Below are 21,469 nucleotides of genomic sequence, written 5' to 3'. Positions count from 1 at the left end.
AACACGAAATGAAATGAAATTGCAATATATTCAAAAAGTATGCTATGAAAATTGTAATACTCGAAATGCACAAAGTCCTATTTTTTTTTTCAGTTTCATTTTGTTATGCCAAGTTTAGTTTCAAAATATTCTTGTCTTATCCGATATACTATTATACTATTATACTATATAAATAATAAATAATTATTATATATTTGTATTTATTTACGCTCAACTGAGTTACTTTACCAAATGTATGCCAATTTTTGTTCACTTAACAGCGAAATATACAAACATATTTTAACTCTTAAAACATTTTGAAGGCTAGGGTCGAGACTTCATAAAAAAAAAATAAATAAAATAAAAAATTAAAAAATGAAAATTAATTTGCACTGCAAGAAAAATATACAAGAAAATAAAAATTAATATGAAACCCTATCTGACAAGGCGCCAAATCTAATGAAACTAATTTCAAGTTTCTCCAAACAATTTTATTTTGATTTTTAACTTCCTTGAAAAGGTGTTGGTTCTATCGATAAAAATTTTGATTTGATGAGAAAAACCTGTTGCTCACATTTTTATAAAAAGTTTTCCTTTCTCTTTTTACCAACTATAACTAAAAATTTTCTTTTGAATTTTGTCAATTTTTTACCTAAAACATCGCTTGATTTTGAAACGTGCTCGTATTTTTGAAAACAAACCACAAAACTATCGCTGCAATACAAAACTATCGCATTCAAAATACAGCGCGAGACATACAAATTAGAGGCGATGGCCCAAGACAAGGGCTATCCGCCATTATCGCGCACGGTCGAAGTGCAGATCGATGTGGTCGATCGTGCCAACAATCCTCCCGTTTGGGATCATACCGTTTATGGGCCGATCTATGTCAAGGAAAATATGCCCGTTGGCGGCAAAGTCGTCTCGATCAAAGCCAGGTCTGTTAGTTGCAATGTTTTCAAAAACAATTAAAATACAAATTATAACAAAATATAAAAAAAAATCATTTTATGGAAAAAAGAAAACCAAAATCATTTTTTGCTTAGTTTATTTTGATAAAGCTACATTAATATACATTTAGCATATATTTTCTAGGTGTTTAGTTATTCTAATTTTCATCAAAAATATTTTTTTTTTTTAAATTAATTTTTTTGGTGTTGGTTTTTCTTCATACTTTGTAGCTGTTTATGTGTGTACTGAATGTTGTTCTGTAGTATTCTCTCTTTTGAGAGAATTGAGCGCGAGCTAATGATTGTGTTTATATATTTTATATATATATTTTTGTATATATATATTTTATATATATCTATTTGAATTCTTCTATCATTGGCTCACGCTTAAGCAATTTTTAGCTACCTTTGCCACCTTGAGTCCCCCTCCCCATCATCACCATTCACATCCACTTTACAAGCACCAAAAACTTTGCACAACTCACACAAGCTGCACAAATATATAAATTTATATAAATATATTCAATTTTTATTTTTGTCTAGCCTGAGTACACATGAAAAAAAAAAAGTCACACCAAAGCTGTATATAAATTGAAAAATTAGCGCTAAAAATTAATTCAACTTTGGCTTCAAGTAGTCAAGTTTAGTCAGCTTATGATGTGTATAAAAACTATTCTCCTTTTTATTTTGGACTCACCTGAATTTGTTTAATCAAATGTGATTAAAGTTGGCACAGACTGTATTTAGATTTTGTTGCGCTGTCAAGCTCAACTCTGACCCCTGCCCAGTCGTAGACAGAGAGAGTTGAGCTAATGCAAGACGTAAAGTTTGCTCGAATAAAGTTTTATTTTGTGTTTTTATAATTGCAATTAAAAACTTGAAGTAGCGCACTCAAATGACTTTTGACTTGGCTAGTCTCTCCCGCTCTTCCGCTCTCCCTCTCCCTCTCTCTCTCTTTCTCTTTCTCTGTTTATCTCTCATCTCTGCTGCAACCGCATTAACGTTGTGGCAAGCCAAACACATGGCACTGACGTTTTAATTATGCGTCAGTTTTGTGGCCACGGGTAGTCGTTGCTACCAGTTGAAAATATATATATATATATATATATATATATATATATATATATCTCTATTTTTTTTTTTTTTTTTTTGTATCTAGTTTCAGTTTGTTCGTTTTCTTTATTGTTAGCACTAAAAGCAATGCACTTAAAGCGTTTCTAAGCGCCATATATATGCATATATATGTATATATAGTATATATATGTATATATTGCACATACGCACCGTGGCGTCGACACCTGCACCAGCACCTGCACCTGTATTAGTCTTAGTGCTCTCCAAGTAAATTTCATTTCTATGCCAACTATTTCAGTAATAGCCAGCTATTAAACGTGCTTGGGTTACATTGCCTTACATTGCAAATAAATTTGAAAGTAAAGTGTAAAAGAGTTAACAAAATAATAATTTTCATTCTTCTTATTTTCGACGTCTTTCTGTTTGTTATTACTTTACTTCTTTCGGTTTTTGCAATTATCTTGTCCCAGCACAAAATTGTCAACGTTTTATACAGCTCCAACTATATGTACATGTGTATATAGAATAGATATATACCTACATAGCCGTCTATGTATGTATGTATGTATGTGTGCGTGTGTTTGCTTTAACCAAGATGCTATTAGGCAAGTGTGTGCCCGCCCGGAGGACGCAATGTGTGGGCTGAGTTTTCAAGTGCGCGTATCTCATAATAAATGTGTTTGTTTTTAGTCCTCTTCCTCTTCTTCTCTTATTACTGTTGCTGTTGGTGTTGCTGTGGTCTTAGTACGCTTAATGCGCGCACTGTCAAGTGTTTGCCGAGTGTAACATGCATTTAAGCAGACAACAACAACAACAATAATAACGATAATAACGATACGCGTTGCGGGCGCTGCGAAAAAAAGCAACAACAAAATAAAAACAGGGTCACACCAAACGATAAATGTATTATCTAGCAAACTAGTAGTTAACTTGTATAAATATTTAAGTATGTATACATACATATATATGTATATGGGTATGCTCTGTTCACATAACAGTCAATCGAGATATGTTTAGTTCTATGTCCGAGATTCATGCAACATTTTGGTTACACCCTGAGTAAATCTGAGCTTCAAAGTATTTCAATAAAATGTGTGTAATCAAGTTTTATTAACTCAAATATATTAACATATTTATATATGTAGCTATACTGAATTAACTAAACCCCAATACAAAAAGGTGCGAAAGAGAGTCTTTGGTATAGGCCAGAAAATTTTACGAATAAACATATATTCTATTTTGAAATATATAAACTAGTTTTAAATACAGTCGGTGTCTCGATAATTAGTACCTTACTAAATGGAAAATTGCGATAAATCTAAAAAACAAAAACACAAAATTCTTTCTTTAAAAAAAAAAAAGAATCGTTCACGATAATTCCCAATAATAAGAATTACTGTGTTAATAAAAAAGAAGAAAAAATTTAAAATAAAAAATAAATAAATAAAAGTAAAAATAAAAGCAGATCCCTTTGACATTTAAAAAAATAGTTATTATATCTTGAACTCTGAGAGCCCTTTCATAAATTCGATAACAAATGCTTAGAGCTCTGTTTGCTTTTCCGTACAATTAGTTGCCTCCATTAAATCTAATGATCTAATGCCTCCATAATTTTTAGCTGAGATGAATTAAAATGGACTGATGTCCAAAATATAAACCTGTATAGCTGTCAATCTCTTTTTGAAAAAGAATGTAATACAAATTATTTATTATGAAGGCGAGTTGTTCAAAGGAAATTATTTTTAAAACAACTTAGTTTTTCTTCTGAAAGTTCAATTTTATCTCAGCAGCATTAATCTGAAAAAGTTTTAATATTAAATGAAATAGAACTGATGCTGATATGAGTTTCAGCCTTAGATCAACCCCCTCAACTCGACTGTGTGAACAAAGTATTGAGCGGTTGGTTCTTATCAGCTGCAAGGTGTTTTCTTTTACTTAACTTATGTGTTCAAGTTTTTCTTTGAGTTTCTCGTTTTTTCTTCTGGCGCGTTTGGCCCCGACTATAGATCTATAAATATTAGTTAGACTTAGCATTGTAGGTGCAAACTGCAAGCCAGGAAAAACAAGTGCTCAGAATACCAAACACAGAAACACTGAAATAAATAAAACGATGTACACTGAAAGAAAATTCACATCAAAGACACGAAACTAGTTTTGTTTTTGCAATACAATCGACCAATACCAATAAATATTCCATATGTAATTCCCACACATACACAAACACACACAGAGCAACACCTACCTACATGAATTATATACAAATGCCAAACATGTTCATGCAATCCACAAATTTATCCCCAACCAAAACCGAAAAAAACTCCCCCCTTCACACACTCAATTTTTTGCAACCGATTTTTTGTGCCCAATATATATACATATGTTTCTATCATATTTATATACATACCTAGCATATATCTGTTTTTTGCGCTCGCCCTTGGCAGCAACATTTTTGCGCAGTCTGACAGATTTCTTGCAACATTTATTTATTTATTTTTATTTTTTTTACCCGAGTATCAAAAGTTTTCCATTTTATTTTTTGCTTCTGCTACTTCGGGTTTACAATCTGTATATATTTTTTTTTCACTCGCTCTCCACTGTCAGCTGCAAGTGTTGTCCAAGTGCAAATAAAATTTATTTTGTTTGTTTGCTCCCTTTGCCTAATTTGTTTTTCATTATCTGCGCCTCGCCCACTGTACACACGAAAGCAAACAATCATCATCTGCTGGCCGTGTCTACAGACTCCTGCCTACTGCCTCCTCCCGCCCCCTGCCCAGTTCCGCCTCCTGCCACCCAGCCTAGAATTTGCTTCAACAACTTTTTGACACTCGAATGGCAATTAAATGTTTTTGAAGCCATTTTTTCATTTCTGTTTTGACGCCATCTTTTTTCCTCTAAGCGAAATTTTCTTGGCTTTTCCCTGTTATTTCTCGACTTCTTTTCTTTGCGTTTTATTTGCACGAAAACGGAAAATCTACAATTTTTTGTTCTGTTGAAAGTCTTGAAAACGAAATTTTTGTTATTCTTTTGTGTCGTAAATCAAATTTTTTTGTATTTTGATGTGTCGCATGTGTGTGAATGAGTACGTGTGTGAGTGCGTGTGTGCGAGTGTGTGAGTGAGTCTGTCACTAATATAGCTTTAAAAAGTTAACTGTTAATTAATTTTCAATTTTTTTTTTTTTTTTTTTTTTTTTTTGCCTCCAAGCATTCGAGTGTTCGCTCGATGCCTGGATGCAAATCCAAATCATTTCATAATAATTTGATTTTTGAAATGCCAACAAGTATTTTAAAACATTTGTAGCATAAACTCATCATATCGAACTCCATCTATCATATATCATGTAGTTCATTCAACTCTTTCCACACCAACAACTAACCAACTTAACTAACTAACTAACTGTAACTGGCAAATCAATCGAAACGCATTTACTCACATAACTCTTCTCTGTTTTGCATCGGGCGACTCAACGTCTGCAGTTCCGGCATCGAGGGCAATCCAACGGTGTTCTATAGGCTAATGCCAGGGTCCACGGCGCAGACGAACAAATTTCATACGTTCTATCTGCAACAGAGACCGGACAACGGCGACACGTGGGCCGACATAAAAGTCAACCATCCGCTGGACTACGAGAGCATCAAGGAATACAATCTGACCATACGCGTGGAGGTAAGTTCCAGATCAGCTTGAATTTGACAAATTTCCCATTTCTATTTCTATTTCTATTTCTATTTCTATTGCCATTTCCATTGCCATTTCAACCTTCAAGTTCAGTTCTTAGTTGTAAATTGTTTGCTTAGCATAAGGCCCGAAAAGGAAAGAAGGAATGAAGCAAAAGTTCTTCAAGTTTTCAAGCGCTGCTGCGCTCAATTAAGCTGTATTTGACTTTTGCATTTGGAAATGACTTCAAAATACGTTTGTAATTATTTTATTTGAAAAGTTTTAATTACTTGCGCGAGCTGGAAGGCACGACATCGGTGCCCTGTCGCCCGCCCTCTCTCTCTCTCTCTCTCTCTCACTCTCTCTCACTCTCTCTCTCTCTATGGTTAGCAATTTGACTATGAACCTCGCCTCACTGTGATTTAGTTCTGCCATCTGGCAATTGAACAGCTGATTGACTGATTGACAGGCAGACGGAGTGCGAATCGCAATTGAATTTCAATCAGTGCAGGCACACACACTATCTTCCTCTCTCTCTCTCTCTCTCTCTCTCTGTCTCTATGGCCATATCTCTCTAATGCAGCTCATTAGTGCGGCTATTCAGCAATACTGAAATTATTGACAAATTGTTTCAGCTGCTCAAATAAATTAAAACATGACCAGCAGCAGCTGTAGCGCGCCGATGCTGCCGATGCTCCAACAAATGCCACAAATGATGTTCCCAAAGGCCACGCATCTATATATGGCTAGCTGTCTCCCTCTCTCTCGCTTTGGCGCTCTCTGCGTGCTATTAAAATTCAATTGCATTCGCATTAAATGCAGTTAATTAAACATCCCACGACATGGCATTAGCACACACATAGACATATATACATATACATATGTATAGATCTGTCTCTAATGCATTTTTTCCCAAATGTTGTCGACATTTTCATATTAATTTTTTATTTCCCTATTTTTTTTTTAAGTTTAACATTTTTGCGGTTTGCTATTCACATGCATAAATAAATTCCAAATTCTTTGCAAATTTTAATTCGAATTTTTGCGTAAAAAATGTTATAATAGAAATTCTTTTGCGGTTAACTAGAATAGTTTGTCGTATTATTTATTATATTGAAGAATAAAAAATGCCATGAATTTTTAGCTATTAAATTAATTTAATTGCACAGAGAAATTTCAAATTAGTTTGGAGTCTTAGAGTTCTCTAATGTGAAAAGCACTAAAAATTTAAATTTGTCTTCATCTAATTCACGTTAGTAAACTAGCTGACAGACGAGCACATTTCTATATCGATTGCCAGCTCGATTCGAATAGATATTCGTTGTTTACTTATGCATTGCCTTTATCAAACAGCTCAATTTGCCAGTTCAAACTTTGTCATACGAGTTTCCGGCTGCCTGAACAAACTCTAATTAACTGGAAAACTGGCAAATTAATATTTGCCAAAAAATAAATAAATAAAAAGAAGAATTACTACAGCCGGGCTTTACCAACTGCAGAATACACATTCATGGCCCAAAGGCTGTCAGATTCTCGATTTGCCACGCCCCCAATGGGTGTTGTCAACGTGAGCATACATTTCATACCATAAAATGTTACATACAATTTGCCACGCCCCAAGTGGGCGGAACGGTCAGATCTTAGCACTATAGCTCTACGGTATAGACGAGTCTAGCTGCATTAGGGCTCACATTCATACGGTTAGACAGACCGACAGCATTGACCACAACTGAAACACTCATTTCACTCTTGTGAATGAGTATAAAAACACAAAATCGGCAAACATAAATAATTCATATTCGGATTGCCAAATTTGCTCAGTTTCTACCAATACAAACACACTCACACACACACACACACACATCAAGAGTTTTTGGCGAGCTGTGCTTGAATTTTCTGTGCAGCCAAAGTCAATGTAAATAGACAACACATCATCCGCACATATGTTTCATTTGATTTGTGGATTTCAGAGACGGGCATGTATATCATTGCCTTAATTAATGGACACAACATTGGCAAATAAATACAAGTTCAATAACAGCTGTGACCTGCAATTGAAAACAATCGCTGGCATATGTAGCCTAATAAATTGTTGTTGTTGATGGCTTGCATTGGCTCAATCAATCAATCAATATTGCGTGCTTCGCTAAACATAAACGAGAGAAAAAGTTAACTCCATAAAAACACATAAGGCGTAAAAAATGTTGTAGCAAATGCTCATAAAATATGTTTACTGCTTTGCTAACAGAATTCTTCTCTGCAATTCAATCAAATTTATTTATTTTTATTTATTTTATTTTATTTTATTTTATTTTATTTTTTTTTTTGGAAATTTAATTTTAAAATGTGCTCATTTCATGCTCAACGTTTTCTTTTTTTCTCATTTCAGAACAATGGCGCCCAGCAATTGGCATCGGAAGCGACCGTTTACATAATGCTCGAGGATGTTAATGACGAAATACCGTTATTCACTGAACGCGAACAGGAAACGGTGCTGGAGGGCGAGCCGATTGGCACCAAAGTGACGCAAGTGAACGCTATTGACAAGGATGGCACATTCCCAAATAATCAGGTGAGTAACGTGAAGCGCGAATAAATTGAGTGCAAACCATTTTAAGCCCAGCCCCTCAGATAGAGGGTCGCCCATAGGGTTGGGGGTGCAATGGGTACGGCTAGCAGGTATTGCCAGTTGCGGAAATGCCAGGCGATTGTTGGCAAATGAATGACTGAGGTGGACAAAAGAGAAAAAAAAATAACAAAAAACGATGATGGTGATGTAAAAAGTTAAGAGTTACCAAGAAGAGTTGGCAATTGGCTGCTTGCAAAACTCGTGGGCGGTGCTGGCAGCACTTTAAAGCGTCATTTGCTTAATGTGCTAGAAAAGCGCTTCAATTTACAGCGACTTAACAGTGGCGCTGTGATAAGTGCTTTAACATTATGTTAAGTGCTTGAAACATCAGTTGGAGCTGAAAGCTAGTTGGTAATATGAATGTAAACTAGAGTTATGCACTCACAGAGGTACGATCTCGTGGCATTATGTTCAGTGATTTAACAGTTAGCATTTCTATGAGTTGGTGTTGCCATCTTGTTGAAAATAGACATTAAATAAATAAATAAATACATAGTTGTTGCATAGCCTATATATGCTGACAGTGTGGCTTAAAATTGTGTTATATGATAAACTGGCGTTGCCACTTAGTTACAAATATTCATCTAATATTCATTATTATATTCAGCATCTACAAGCTCCTAGATTAACTTTCAATTCTGAATCATCAGTATTTTCTACACAGAAGCATTAAAGTAGTTTGAGTTCTCTGCTAGGCAATTCAAATTTTTGCGGGGGGTTGCCACCTAGTCAACAATAAGCACCTCAAATTTGTTTAACACAACTCGACTAACAACATTGGAGCATGTAAAGTAATCAATTGAGGCTTCACAGCTTGTGATTTACTGAACAGAGTTGCCACCCCATTCAAAGTATGAACTCAGATAATATTTAAAGAAGTATTACATTAAATTCAGTTGTAATTCAAATAGAAAGCAAAACATTTCTTTGCCGCATTGCGTTTTTTTTTCTTCGTTCTGCGATCTCTTCCTCTTCTTTAAGTGCTCACACTTTCAGCTCCATTCGCGCTCCACTATAATTGTATTTTTTTTTTCTCAGCTTGCTGCTTTTGTCGCCTTTTGCTCATCTGGCGCTGGGCTTATAAATGTCAAAGAGTTGCCACAACTCGCTCCTTTTTTTCAGCTTTTCCGCGCTGCAGTATTTTCACACACCCTTAAGTACGCTAAGCCCTCAGTGAAAGTTCAAAGAGGGGGGAGAAAGAAAAAAAAAAAGAAAAGAAATCAAGAAAATAACAGGAAAAAACGCAAAGCAGTCTGTGCCCCGCTCTTTATGCGTCTGACGGGCAGACCTTGAGGGCAGGACATGAAAGGGGATGCCGCGGCCCGAAGCAATGTTCGCGATTATAATAATATGGTGCCTGGGTGACGGCTAAATGGTAATGGGTAATGGGCAATGGGCAATGGGTAATGGGTATTGGGTAACGGATAACTGGCCATGGCTGAGGCTGCTGTTTACCGCTCTTGTTTGGCCATTCTCTTGGCCGACACATTTCGTGTCCTGCAGCCAAGTAATTTGCATGGACGCGTGCAAAATGTCTGCACTAATTAGCGTTGTTCATTTATGGGCGCGTCAAGACGCCCTGCAACTGATTATCATTAGCCCGATCATCATCATCATCAACATCAGCATCATCATGATTAAAGCTTCGACTGTAATATGGCGCATTTTTTGCGCTTGATTTAAATTTTGTTTTGGGGACAATTTCCTCTTTGAACTCGACATGTTTTAATTAACTTCCTGACAATTTGTAGATTTGTCAACAGCAAACGGGTTTTGCTCTCTTTTATTTTTCATTTTCATTTTAATTTTCACTTCTAACGGCATGTGTTGCATGTACTTGCAGGTCTACTATTACATCGTCGACTCGCCACGAAACGAGGGCAAAGAATTTTTCGAAATTAATTTGCAAAGCGGCGAAATCTTTACCAAAACCGTGTTCGACAGAGAGAAGAAGGGCGCCTACGCCCTCGAGGTAGAGGCACGCGACGGTGCCCCATCGGCGCGACCCAACAGCAATGGACCCAATTCAGGTAAGTCGGCCGACTACATCCCCTCCCCCTACCCCTCCCACACTCAAACGCAAACACAAAAGTCCCCGTTCAGTTCACTTCACTTCCAGCCAGGCTGATTGCCACTGGCTGCTGTCGCTATAAATGTCATTTGAAATTTGTGCATAAATTCACTGAAGCGGATGAATAAGTAGGCAAAAGCTTAACTCAATTGTGATTATATTAAAAATGTATTTGATTGTAATATACTAAAGTAAAGAGGGAGAGTGAATGAAAAAATGGGATTTTAATATTTGTGCATAAATTCACTGAAGCGAATGTGATTTTTGGATAATTATGCTAAATATACTATATTGATATATACCTCATTGGAGAGGGAATTTTTCTATCTATAACTTAGCATTTGCAATTTTTTAATTTCAATTAATATTTCATGTTATAAGGGCGTTTGAAGTTGAAAAAAAAAAAAACATACTTATATTACTCACTGTATATTTATATATATGTGTGTTATCAGAAAAAAATCTTCATTTAAAAAATTAAAATAAATATAAATATAATTTATTATATTACAAGAATAAGAGTTTTCAAGAGTTTTATGGCAGCAATATGATCTCGAAAACTTTTGACTCTTTAATGGGGAAATAATTTGAATTGAATGAATGCAACTCAAGTGAAATAAATTGTTTAATCAGGTAACTGTTAGAAACTGTAAGAATTTTGTGCAATTTTAAAATCAACAATTATTAAAATTTACAAGCTACAAATATCCATAAATCCTAAATAAAGTTAAAGTTAGCTATTCTAAAATGCATAGGTCTATCAATCAGCAAATAGAAATTGAACTGGAATTGAAAAACATTTTGAGCTTGTTTCAATTGAAGAAGTCCCAAAATACACACACAATCAAATTTAGAGAGAGAGAGAGAGAGAGGGAGAGTATTATTTCAGTACAGTCTTATATGAAAAGTGTAGTTAAATGCGTTTACTTGTAGCCAGCTGCTGCTGTTGCTGCTCTTGCTGCTGTTGCTGCTGTTGTTGTTGTTGCTAAAACAAAAAATTGTGCAATAGTTTCTCTGGCTTGATTCAGATTTTACTGACATTTTGGCTATTTGCATTGCTGCGCTGCTTGTTTGCAGTCTGGCTAAATCGAATATCTACGATAAATATTGACCACGGGGGCAAACCAAATAGGTCACATGATGTGGCCAGACTGTGAGTGCGTGCCTCTCTCTCTATCTCCCTCTCTCTATCTCTCTCTCTCTCCCTCTCTCTCCCTCTCTCTCTCTCTCTCTCTCTCTCTCTCTCTCTCTCTCTCTCCGTGTCTGTGTGTATTTAGGCAAGTGCATTTTGGCTTTTATTGGATACGCAGCTGACCACAAGCGCGGATTTGTGCTGCAAATGAATTTGCATTTAGCGAAAACATTTGCCAAGCTCAAATCAACGACTGCAGCCGCAAAATGCATTTTATTTCCAATTTTTCAGTCAATAGATGTTTGAGTGTTTCAGCAGCCGAAACAAGCCAAAAATCAGAATATGCTGAACACTTTTTATTATGAGCATAAAATATTAAATTTCAATTGCAAATTTTATGGCTACTATTAATTGTTTTCTATCAAATTAAAAATATTAAAAATATGAAAGCTGCAGTCGGATGCATTTGAATACCGTAAATTTGTTTGCAGTGAAAAGTCAGTGAGCAACATAATGCAATGGGCATTATCATTACATACAACAATAGATATGCATGAATATGTCATATGTATACACACATACCAAAAATCTCTGAAATACTCTTTAACGAGTTTATTTCCAACTTCAAAGACTCTTCGAAATGTAGAGTGTGAGTTTTAACAATTCCTGGAAAACATTTATTGAGTGTCACAATATGAGCACTTGGTATACGTGAGCGAGCAAAAAAGTCATAAACACTTCATAAAATCAAATATGGAAAATTTATAAGGCTTTCCATGCTCTCAATGCACATGTACATGTATATGCATACATATACATATAACTAATTTTACATATGATCATCCAACATTGCATAAGCAAACTCACAAATGACAATCATAATAAAATGCTGAATTTATATATATAAAAAAAAAATAAAATAAAATAAAAATAGTAGAAAAGGATAATGTGTCCTAAACCCTTAAATGAAAATAATGTTAAGCACAACACTTGTGTACATTGATTAAATTATTTAAAAAAAAAAATAAAAAAAAGTGTAAATAAAAAAAATATAAAAAAATAAAAATGAAATAAATAAAATAAAAAATAAAAATAAATAAATAAAATTAAACAAAAACAAAAAACTAGAACAAAATTAAATTCCGTAAAATATATATTTTAAAAAAAATTTATATATACATATATTAATACCATTTATATTTCAAAATATATAATACTAATTTCGGATTTGCCTCCCTCCTTGTGGCCGCAGTCGAAGGCTCTTAGCAATTTATAGAAGGACTATACAAGCTAGTTTATGTGCTAGATTTAAGTCACACGGACAGTGACTTAGGAGGGAGAAGCGGGCATTCAAAATTGAATATTAAACAACAAACATTTATTTTGAAATCAAGAAATACGATTAGGTCTAAAAAATAGAGCTAGAATTTTTTTTTTTGGCTAGACTAGATGAGAGTGTAAATGCTAAAATTGTATAATTGTAGCATCAAAGCGCCATCTGTTGGCTTTTTCAATTGTGCATTGCGGGTCTCAAAAAATAAAACAAGATATTGCCTTACAATTGATGTGTGACAAGTATAAACAATTGGGCACACACGCTCACAGCCACACTCACACACACACACACACATATATATACACTTTAACAGCCCCTATGCACACACATAAACACGCCCCCTAGACAAACAGCATTTTAATAGAATTTTGATTTTGGTTTTTGTCGCATTGTTTGCCGTTTCATTAAAAATTGCCCCGAAAGGCAATCAATTTGCCGAAGCGTACCAAATTTTATCTCCTCATTTTCAGCTCACTCTACTTCAGTTTCGTTCTCTTTTTTGTGTTTATATTATATATTTTTGATGTCCTTGCCAAGTGCTGTTTGATTGTTTAATATGTCGCTGAGCCGCACATAAGCGCTGCTAAATGGATGCCATGCAAAACTCGGAGCATACTTTTCATCGAAAATGAAAATGAAAATGATGTGCAATCTATACGCGCGTAAGCCGCCCCTGGCAGCACAACAACAAATAAAAAATAAAAAATAATAAAAAAAAAAAAAAAAAACTGACAGACAGACAGACGTACGGAGAAGAGTCAGACGCACGGGCTTTTGGCCATGAAAGGCGAGCACGAAAATTAAAAAGTTTCCTTTTTTTTTTGTTGTATTTTTCGCTTTTTGTTTTGCTTGTTTGTATGCCGCGCTTTGGTTGCGGAGAAGGAGAGGGCTGCCATGTAAATTACAACAGTTGTCGGACTAGCCGGAGCTTGCAAATATTGATACAAACATACATACAATAAAAAGTATAAATATATATGCATGTGCATGTATATGTGTGCATTTGCTGCTAACTGGTTGGGTCCTGGCAACAGCTTGCGGTTGCAAGAGAAATGAGAAGCACGTACTCTCCTCTCTCCCTCCCATTCCCCCTCGCTGTCTTTATAGCAGAGTATTTTGTTCATAAGCAAGACATAAATTAATGCTAAATGCCATGAAATTTAAGCGGCAATAGAGAGAGAGAGAGCGAAGAACACACAGATAGAGAGATAGAGTGAGGGGGAGTGTGGGAGATGCTGGAAAATTATAAAATAATTTGTATCTATTGGACACTTTCATTATAATAAGTAACTCGAAAGTTTTTTAGCACCTGCTAAGAGCTCTTCAGTCCTAAACAACAAATTTAATTAAATTAAGTTGACATTTTCCAGTATTTTTCTAACCGCAAATAGCATTTGCCGGCATTCTATTGTGGCTTTTCAGCAATTTGATTGATTTTTTACTATGAGCAACTTTTTCTCCCTGTCTCTCTCTCTCTCTCTCTCTCTCTTTTTCTTCTTCTCTTTTTGAGGTTTTGTTATTTGCTTGCAATGCTTTGACTTCGCTCGTTAGCTGGTTGGGCTAGTTGCTCTGCTCCTCTGCTTTAACCCTACCCCTGCCGCGCAGTCTCGCTTGCCCCGCCTCCTGCTCGCGTTTGTATCCTTGCTGGGGCTTCGCAGCGTTTGCAGCGCTTTCAGTTTGCCTTTTGTTATTCGCCTGGCTTTGACTGCTGGCTTCTCAGTTATTTTACAAACAGGTATCGAATGCGGTTTCATTTCGTTAGCCAAAGCTCTATAGCTACAGTGTTCAATTGAAGTTCAAGTTACAGCTCAATTACAGCTTTTTCCATTCAAATCAAAACTTAAATCGTTGTCAAATTTTGCTTAAATAACAATAATAAAGCGCACTCTGTTTAGCTGCTTATCTAGCAACTCTAAACAAAACTCACCCACACTCATACATACTCGTATATATATATATATATAAATGGACAAATAGACAGAGAGCCACCCAAATACAGTTATCAATGGCTTGTTTTGACTTTGTTATCTGCTTTACGTGCTCTTTTTTATTTATGCATACTTTTAGGCTTAGCGCCGCCTGCACGTTTCATGTCTCCTGACCCAAGGGCAGCATAACAAAGAGGGGCAGAAAGACAGAGAGGGAGAGAGACAAAGATGTAGATAGAGCTGGTGTGTGAGTGGAAGGCAGCTGGCAAAGCATAAACATGACAAATGGTAGAAATGCTGAATTTTTAAGTCGAGGCGATTGAGCGATTGTGCGTCTGGCTCTGGGTCTGCCGGGTCTGTGGCCGGGGCTACCTTGTGCGACCCCTCGCCGCACGGGTCGAGCTGGCAATTCCTCAATTCTGATTCACCTGTCAGCACACGCAAGCACCGAACAACAGCGAATATAAATAATAAATTTGCTGCGGCAGCAGTATAAATCTTCTGAAAGGTGGGCGCTTAGAGAGCGTGAGACGTCTAACTACAAGTAAAGCAATATTAGTTATTGCAGAGTAGAGGAAAAGGGTGAGGCTTGGAGGCGAGAGTGGGGTAAAGTAAAGAAAGTGTTGAGGTAGCTGGCGAAGGGAATAAATGACAGAGCTAAGAGATACGAGAAGACTTATCTTAGATCTAGAAATTTATAAGTGCGAAAAATTATTAAGTTGCTTTATAGGTATGTTAATGCTTTATAAATTAAAATAAAAAAAATAAAAAAATAAAGAAAAAATAAAGAAGAAATAAATAAAAAAGAAAAAATAAATAAATAAAAGAAAAAATAAAAGTAAAAAATAAAAATTCTGACAAAGAATATTACGTGAAATATTTTTTTTTTTTTTCAATTCAGAAATTTGATGTCGATTAAATAGTGAATAATGTCATCCATATATAAAGTTTCTTTCGTACAATCTATATCTGTTTCTCTCTAAATCATTTTTCATAGAATCTTAACATCCTAACCAAGTCTGCTATTGATGAATCTCTCTATGCTCTGTATCAAATTTGCTTCTCTGTTTCCGACTTTGCATAATCTCTCCACAGAGCAACATACTTAATAGAGTTAAGATAATTCATCAAACTCGATAGAGGTGATGCATATATTCATCACTTCTATCGCGTTTGCTTCTCTATTATTTACTTTTCTCATACACTTTCGAAATACTAGAACTGTTGATCTCTGCAGGGCTCTTCATGATCTCTCCCATAATCTCTACATGATCTGAAGAGCTTTTGCATAATTTCTATCAAGTCTGTTTCATTATGGATGAATCTCTTCAGCAGTGGTCTGCTTCTCTATCATATCCACTATTCTCTTGCTTCTCTATTACTCTTTTACCCATACACTTCCATCAGCTTTGTAGCATAGTGTTAAGCACTGCGCTCAGCTCTCAATAAAGGTGACGTGATCGAAAAATTGAGCTACTGCTAAATGCAAATGGAAGTGCCGGAAGCATTTTTGGTGTGGCTGGCCATCGAAATTGGCACTCATAAAAATCGCATTAAATAAAATAAGCAAAATTTGCATGATACACTTGACTGAAAATGTCCAAAAATAACAACAACAACAACAGCAACATGAATGGTAAACAATGCCCAATTGTTGTTACACACATCATAAATTTCGAGCGAAATATCTAGACCCTAAACGTCGTCTCGCCCCCCTGCTCCCCTCCCCCACCAGCTCCGACAAGCGAAATGCCAAAGGGCCTAAAGCAAAACTGAACTCTTTCGCCTCTTTTGGCCAAGAAGTTATTAGGCATTATTGTTGCCGTTGCCGTTGTTGTTGTTGCTGTTGCTGTTGCTGTTGTTGGGGGCATAAAATGTTTCCTATGGAAGTTTCTCTAATTTCTGGGGCGGAAATAAGTGCTCGTAAAAAATGTTCAAGCTCGTAAAAACTGGCAAACCAGGGCCAAGCCGTCAAGACTCATCTAGTAACAATAACGCATACGCCGCGTGGTACGGCAGCAAATACCAATAACAACAAGGAAAAACAAGGAAAAACAAGGAAAAAAAAGAAACAAAAGCCATAACCAATATTTGCTCGCATCCAAACGATTTTTCTCTTTTGCTCTATCTGCCCCTCGCTCTCCTTCTCTTACTCCTACTCTCTCTCTCTCTCTCTCTCTCTCTTTCTCTTTCTCTGTCTCTCTCATATCACATTTCGATATTCGATAATGTTTTCATGTGCCTTGCCACACTTAACCCTTGTTAGCCCTCGTTATTGTGCTGTAGTTTCTGTTTGTAGCTTTAAAGACTCTGCCGTCTGCAGTCTCCGGTTTTTAGGGTTGCCTCCTGCCGGCCTCGCCTCGCGGAGCTCGTAAATTTGGCGTCATTTGTCAAGGGACTTTCACACGTTATTTGCACGCTCTTTGGCGGGGTCATTTGTCTGGCTTGAAAGGATGCAACGCGCACGCAGTTCATCATTTATGATCGATGCTTTAAGCGCGAATGCACAGAGAGAGACACACACACACACACACACACACACACATATATATATTGTTATATACATTTGCAGTTTAATTAAAAATCATATTCTCTTTTCTATTGCAGGTATGTAAAATAAATTTGACGTCTCTTCAATTGACGTTAGCCTTATTTGGGGTATGTTTAAAAATAGATTTTTAAATATATATGTATATGTTAATTTATATACCTATATGTATTCCATTATACAACATATAAATAAATATGTATTTCAGAAAATACGTTTATTTATATAACCTAGATTTTTGCTTTTACATCTATCTCTGTTGCTTTCTATGAAATTTAATTTGCCAATTTTTAAGGCAGACCGAATCTTGGCTGTGTAACCAAGTGGAGCTGATATGCTATGTAAATTAGTTTTATTAATCGAAATTCCAGGACCTGCGAAGGCAAATTACTCGTGCGCTATTTAAGCAGCAGCCGAATTATTTCAGTTATTCGAGTAAATTTTCTCTATGTAAGATGAGCTTTAATTAATGAGCTTACAAGCTAGTTTGTTGGAAATTAAATTGGAAGTTATATTCATATTTAAGATTAAAGAAGCTAGAATGAGCTAAGCTAACTGAGAGCCTCTCAAAATGCGGGCTCACTCTTCTCGCTTAAATTCAACAAGTCTTACGACATCTCACTACAATATTATAGTAAATAAAAGACTGCTGAAATTGTGCTTAAAAATGTGCCTTCAAGCCAAATAAATACAAGCCAAGTTGAAACGGACACAGAAAAACTTGGCAAAAGCTGAAAAGAAAGCAAATGAAATTAAGTCAAATTCGCTGGTCACGCGCGTTCGCCCTCTCTCTCTCTCTCATTCAGCAGAGCTCTCTCTCTCTCTCTCTCTCTCTCTCTCTCTATCATACACTCTGCCTCTTTCGTTTTCTCTCTGCTGGCATGTAATGAAAAATGGCATTTCCGCATTTACAACTTCATTTGCACTCGATTCCTTTTCGTCCTTTTCGGCAAATAAGTCAACAAGTTGCGCCCCCAAAGGGGCAACTGCAACTGCTGCAACTGCTGCAACTGTGGCCATTGTCTTGAGCACTGTCAATGCCCCAAGGCGTAAGCTCACTGTTCAGCAAGCCAGCGGCGAAGGGGGCGTGGCTTAAAAGTAAATGCAAATATTTACATTGCACCATTAAACAAAAGCTACAGCAGCAACATCAGACAGCTCCAACATCAAACAGCAGCAACAACAGCAACACTTGAGCCAATTTGTTCCAGTTGCTCACTCGATCGACGTTTCAGCTCAGGCTTTGGCCAGTCGATTGTTAAAGTGCTTTAAAGTGTGTTCAAGCTGCGTGTAAGCCCAAGCCAAGCCAAGGCGAGGCAAGGCAAGTGCTTTTAGTATGCATTTGCGTCTCTCAGCCAAAAGAGAGAGGAGAGAAACTTAAGTCTTCGCTCGCTGACGCGTCAATGGGCGCGTGTCTAGTGCAATAAATCTTGCAGATTATTTTAATTTCATGCAAACTATACAGCCAGAAGCGCTCCGATGCCTGTCAACAACTTTTGCGTCTTCTCGAGTGCGTAACGCCAACGCCAAAGCCAGCAACAACAACAATAGATAACAAAAAAGTTTGCCAGAAACAAAAAGAAAGTAACACAATCAAAGAAACAACAGCAACAATAACAACAACAGCAGCAGCAGCAGCGTCTCAGACTGCGCTGCGAACATCTTCAACTTGGTCTCCCTCGGCCAGACAATGGGAATATGCAGCCCAAAATAGTCGACGAAACGAGGTTAAAGTCCACAAACGAAGCGCACACGAAGTGGAATAACGAGTGCTGAGAGCGTCGGCTTTACTTTAGTGCGCTCTCTGTTTACCAATAGAGTGTAAGTGGAAGGAGAGACAGAGTGAGAGAGAGGACTTTTTCGAACTAGCTGTGGTCGCTATGTTAAGAAACATGCACAGCAAGGGGCAAGACTGTTAGAATAGATGCAGTCATGTTAAGGCAGCATTGAATGGGATCTTATGTTAGTTTAGGTTAACTCTGTTAACAGAGTGACAAGCTAAAGGGGAAATTAGTATAGCTAATAGCAAATGTTAGAACCTGTTTAATTTAATTTGTATTCAGTTTATAGCTGCATTAACAACATATAAATTAAAATATTATTTATTTATAGGTAATAAATGTTATGTTATAGACTATACACCTTCTCTGTCTCCGTGTAACATGGCATTAACTTGTTTAATGTTATTCGTATTGCATTAGATTGAAGTATGCACATTACAATTGACTGCTAGCATTTATACCTCCTCCACAATGTTAAATTCTCAATCCATTTCCATTGCCACTCCAAGTTAAAGTCACACAATAAGTTAACATCACATTCTGATATATCCCTCGAAAGAAAGGAGAAATGTTACACATACGTATACGCAATCCCGCCAGCTACTCTCACACAGGCCAACAATAGTGGAAGTTATGTTATAATCATATTCGAATGTTAATATACCTTATACGAAATTACTCCCCACACAATTACCTACAATGTGGATGTTAAATGCGTGCTTGAATGTTAACATAACATAGTTAACTCGAAACTCTCCTCTCTCAACAACAGTATTACATATAAGCCCCTAAATAGGCAGTCCAATCAAATCCAATGCTTGTGGAATCCATTGCTCTCAGTGTTATCAGCTCGAATGTTAACATAACATAGCTCCTCTCTTAACAGCACCCCTCACTAGCAAGTCCAATCAAATGTTTGCCTGTGGAATGCATTGCAGTGCTCTCAATGTTAACAGCTCGTTAACAGTGCCGGCTTTCGCGACTCGCGAGGTCTTTGAACCTGTCGGGCGTGTGAATGATTCGTTTATGCTCCCATCATCGCCCCACCCCCCTCGGGCTGCTTCACCTTTTGTGCTGTGCATTTTTGAGTACGCACTGCTTCAACTGGCGCTCTGCAGCTGTTTTGTTCTACTGCGAGTCGAGCTGATATATGAATGCGAATGTGAATGTAAATGTGTGTGTGAGGATTGTGTATGAGCAGAATTGAGTGAGTTGATTTGAGAAATGCGACTTGCAGTGCGACCTTGGCATGCTGGCAATTGACTTTCGCTTTTCGGCTGACATTAAAAGCTGCTCAAGTTCGTCTTACGTGGCATCGCCTGTCCTCGCCCGTCGACAAGCTGCTTGCACAGGATGTTTCCTGTCAGGGGGATTTTCGGGGCGAGTCCTTTGCAGTGGTCACACACGCTCGCTAAACTAATGTGCCCCAGCAGTGGGGCACGCCCACAAGCCAGACAAAGAGCGGCTCACGTCCTCGGCTCCTGCTACCCGCCCTAATGCGCCCTTGCAAGTCATTGTGGGCGCGTCTATTGAAAGCGAAGCCTGCTACCACTTGACCATATTTATGGCCCGAGCAGGCAGCGCCCCCAGCCACTCAGCCACTGCAACTGCAACTGCAACTGCAGCAACTCTTGTTCCGGTCGCGCACTTTTCAATAAACTGCTTAGTCGATGCCAACAACAGCAACAAGAGAAGCCGCAACAACATTGGGCGATATCTCTTCACTGTTTGCTTGGTGATTTATAAGTGGGTCGAGCGGCACTTGGGGAGCTGTTGCTGCTGCCAGTGCTCCTGCTCCTGCTCCTGCTCCTGCTCCTGCTTCTGCTGCTGCTGCTGCAAGTGCTCCTGCTCCTACTGTTCGTGCCTTGCATCTTGTTGCTATCAAAGTGCATATAAATTACTGTTGCCGTCCAACCTTGCGCTCTGGCCTGTGCCCCGTGGCCATGGCTTCTTCCTCGGCTTCTACTTCCATGGAAGCTGCTCATTTTGGCATAAATCGCGCAGTTGCAATGCGCTGCTTAAGCGATTTTTGATTAGCCCCGCCAACAGGCATACCTGTGGCGCCATCTAGCGTCAAATTACAATCGACACTTATTCTACTTGATCTCAAATTCGCGAACATAAGTCGAAAATATAGACTTTGAGAAATGTGTTATATGCGCTGTTATATGCCTTGGCAGGCGAGTGATTGTTATACATATAACGTATTTATAATGCAAACTTAGTTTAATAAATATATATATATATATTTTTTTAACTTTTCTTATCAATGAATTGCATATATATTTATATATATTTATATATATTTATATTTATATATATTTATATATATTTAAAATTTTAATAACGTATTAAATTTTAACAGAGTTCATTTAAAGCTTTTATA

The 21,469-nt window shown here is 37.0% G+C and overlaps 1 protein-coding gene across 9 annotated transcripts in view; it reads left to right on the top strand.

The window, feature by feature from the left end:
* Positions 1-21,469, top strand: part of LOC26528540 (neural-cadherin) — a 159,691-nt gene that overhangs the window by 62,337 nt on the left and 75,885 nt on the right. For 5 of the 9 annotated variants that reach the window (XM_032729206.2, XM_032729210.2, XM_015165706.3 and 2 more), the window contains 4 exons: positions 727-917; positions 5,478-5,667; positions 8,048-8,230; positions 10,131-10,317. In XM_032729206.2, coding sequence (XP_032585097.2) covers positions 727-917; positions 5,478-5,667; positions 8,048-8,230; positions 10,131-10,317 — 751 coding nt within the window. The remainder of the gene's footprint in view (positions 1-726; positions 918-5,477; positions 5,668-8,047; positions 8,231-10,130; positions 10,318-21,469) is intronic. The other 4 variants (XM_032729209.2, XM_032729211.2, XM_002003439.4 and 1 more) reach the window with 1 other exon arrangement.

The sequence above is a fragment of the Drosophila mojavensis genome, unplaced genomic scaffold (genome assembly GCF_018153725.1).
Source record: "Drosophila mojavensis isolate 15081-1352.22 unplaced genomic scaffold, ASM1815372v1 contig_36, whole genome shotgun sequence".
NCBI classification, from domain to species: Eukaryota; Metazoa; Arthropoda; class Insecta; order Diptera; family Drosophilidae; genus Drosophila; species Drosophila mojavensis.
Note: the sequence above shows the minus strand (reverse complement) of the source record. Positions and strands in the feature narration are given on the sequence as shown.